At 42.8% G+C, this 2,833-nt stretch overlaps 1 protein-coding gene across 1 annotated transcript; it reads right to left on the bottom strand.

Annotated features, from left to right (window-relative positions):
* On the bottom strand, positions 1-2,091 carry LOC124032277 (40S ribosomal protein S26-like). Its single transcript, XM_046344543.1, has 4 exons — positions 1,965-2,091; positions 924-1,101; positions 476-606; positions 1-104 (listed from the first exon to the last, which is right to left on the bottom strand). The coding sequence occupies exons 1-4, from the start codon at positions 2,049-2,051 to the stop codon at positions 66-68; spliced, it is 435 nt and encodes a 144-aa protein (XP_046200499.1). The 5' UTR covers positions 2,052-2,091; the 3' UTR covers positions 1-65.
* Positions 2,092-2,833: the final 742 nt, after the last annotated feature.

The following is a 2,833-nucleotide window of genomic DNA, read 5'->3' as shown; positions in this document are numbered from 1 at the left end:
TACAGTTAAATCACTTTTATTTGTTTACATAAAAATGATATTGATCCCAAGGATGGTCAATGACATTAACCCATGGGCTTTGGAGGAGGTCTTGGGGCACCACCCTAGAAGGGAGAATAAATATGTTTAGTCAAATATTCAGAATATGCTTTTATTCTACTTTCTCTTTACTTCCTGTCCTTATAGGAGCTTCAGGATTCAAACTAGGTTCATTTAAATATATTCAGATCATGCATTCAGGTTTGTAATCAATAAGTTGATTTTGCGAATTGACTAGTCAATGTCAAATTAACTTGACATTCTTATACTACATGGTTTTCGATTGAAAGCCCACCCAACACGCTCTTCCAGAATCTATGCAATCACATGGAACCCAGTACTTCCAGTCGTTTGAGTAAAGGGATGTGCATTATTGAAACGCTTAACTTCACTAGGAGTTAAAAGGCATAGCCAAGTACACAGTGCTATAACTTACGCTGGGCCTGAAGCGGGGTGGTGGTGTGCGGTCCTTCCTGGCCTCGGTGGAGCGATTCCTCACCACCTTGCTGTGGATGGCACAGCTCACACAGTAGTGCAGCTTCACATACAGTTTGGGCAGCACGTAAGCTGGAGAGGGGAGATAACAATAAAGGCAGGGTTAGATCAATGACCCCTCAGTTAGGCCAGAATGTTGATACTACAGTAGCCATTCATTAAGCCATTGTAGTCTAGGTTACAGAGGCATTCAATCCAGCCATAACATGTAGACAGGGAAAAATGTAGAGCTCACGATACTTTCACATTTCACCCAGTAAAATATTCCCAAAGCTACAGATGTATATATATTTTAAAAAACTGCCATTCAGAGACCGACATTCCACCATCCTTATACTGGATACATCAATATTTTTTTATGTTTTTATTGACATTCAGCAGCTACTTACCATCGAACACACTGGCCTCTGTGATGTCCCTCACAGCAGCAGCCTCGACAATGTTTCTGATGACAAACTTCTTGATGGCCTTGTCCTTGGGAACACACCGGGCACAGTTGGTGCAGCGGATGGGCTGGACATGTCCACGTCCCTTCTTGGCACGGCCATTGTTCCTTCTCTTCTTAGTCTGGGGAGACGATATCAGTTCTTTACTTAACCTTTATTTAACTATCCAAGTCAGTTAAGACCAAATTCTTATTTACAATGACGGCCTATCCGGGCCAAACCCTCCCCTAACCCAGATGATGCTGAGCCAATTGTGCGCCGCCCTATGGGACTCCCAATCACGGCCGGTTGTTATACAGCCCGGTATCGAACCAGGGTGGGTAGTGACAACTCTAGCACTGAGATGGAGCCACAGTTAGATTTAACACTGTAAAACCAATGTGACAGCCAGCAACAAGCCAAGTCTCGGGACCTGGCTTACAACGTTCCTGAACTGATCAGATAATACAAATTCAACGCAATGTATATATAAAATCGATTTCCCCTATTCATCTGTGCCACATCATTCTGATAACGAAAAACACTAAACGTGTTTGCGCCTAGGAAACATGAATGCGTTAACTTAGCTAGTTTCCAAGCAAAACTACTACTAGCTAGCCAACCAACCAACCTTAAAATATATTATTGTTGATCTGTTTTCTAGCTATCCAACCAACTGTGTCGATAGACTAACCGATTATTATTCTGCTTGAATATACAGTCTGGCGCCGATCACCTGGTTGACAATTTATATCAATGCATTCCGATAGTTTGCAACCGGGGTCGTCTAACAGCCACAAATCAAGCGCGTGCCTGTTGTGGCAGCATGCGGCTAACCATATTTCACATCATTCCTCGCTAGAAAGAACATTTTAAACACTAAATCTGAAAAATATATTACATATGACTTTTTTCTATACATAAACGACCAATCCAGCGGTGTATTTTCGTATGTTTATCTCATTTCAACAGACTGGGCCTGTAGAAGAATCAGAGAAGCCTTACCATCGTGTCACGTAAGGGTGGAAAGAGAACGAGCCGGAAATGGGAGGAGAATTCATGTCTTCCGTCTGACAGGAGAGCAATGCGCATGTGCACATCCAATGTGCGTATTGTGTGGACGTCCACTTGATGTCACTATTGACCGGTTTATGAGATCACGCTTGAACAGCTATTCTTTTACATACTGAACAAAAATATAAACGCAACAAGCAACACTTTTAAAGATTTTACTGAGTTACTGTTCATATAAGGAAATCAGTCAATTGAAATACATTAATTAGGTCCTAATCTATGGATTTCACATGACTGGGAATACATATATGCACAGATACCTTAATGCTGGTCAGATACCTTAAAAAGAAGGTAGGAGCGTGGATCAGAAAATGAGTCAGTTTCTGGTGTGACCACCATTTGCCTCATGTAGCAAGACAGATCTCCTTTGCATATAGTTGATCAGGCTGTTGATGGTGGCCTGTGGAATGTTGTCCCACTCCTCTTCAATGGCTGTGCGAAGTTGCTGGATATTGGCGGGAACTGGAACACGCTGTCATACACGTAAATCCAGAGCATCCCAAACAAGCTCAATGGGTGACACGTCTGGTGAGTATGCAGGCCAGAAGAACTGGGACATTTTCATCTTCAGGGAATTTTGCACAGATCCTTGCGACATGGAGCTGTGCATTAAAATGCAATTGTGTTCGTTGTCCGTAGATTATGCCTGTCCGTACCATAACCTCACTGCCACCACGGGGCACTCTGTTCACAACATTGACACTAGCAAACCAATTGCCCACACAACGACGTACACGTGGTCTGCAGTTGTGAGGCTGGTTGGACATATTGCCAAATTCTCTAAAATGGCTTAGGGTAGA

This window comes from Oncorhynchus gorbuscha, linkage group LG03 (genome assembly GCF_021184085.1).
Source record: "Oncorhynchus gorbuscha isolate QuinsamMale2020 ecotype Even-year linkage group LG03, OgorEven_v1.0, whole genome shotgun sequence".
Taxonomy (NCBI): Eukaryota; Metazoa; Chordata; class Actinopteri; order Salmoniformes; family Salmonidae; genus Oncorhynchus; species Oncorhynchus gorbuscha.
Note: the sequence above shows the minus strand (reverse complement) of the source record. Positions and strands in the feature narration are given on the sequence as shown.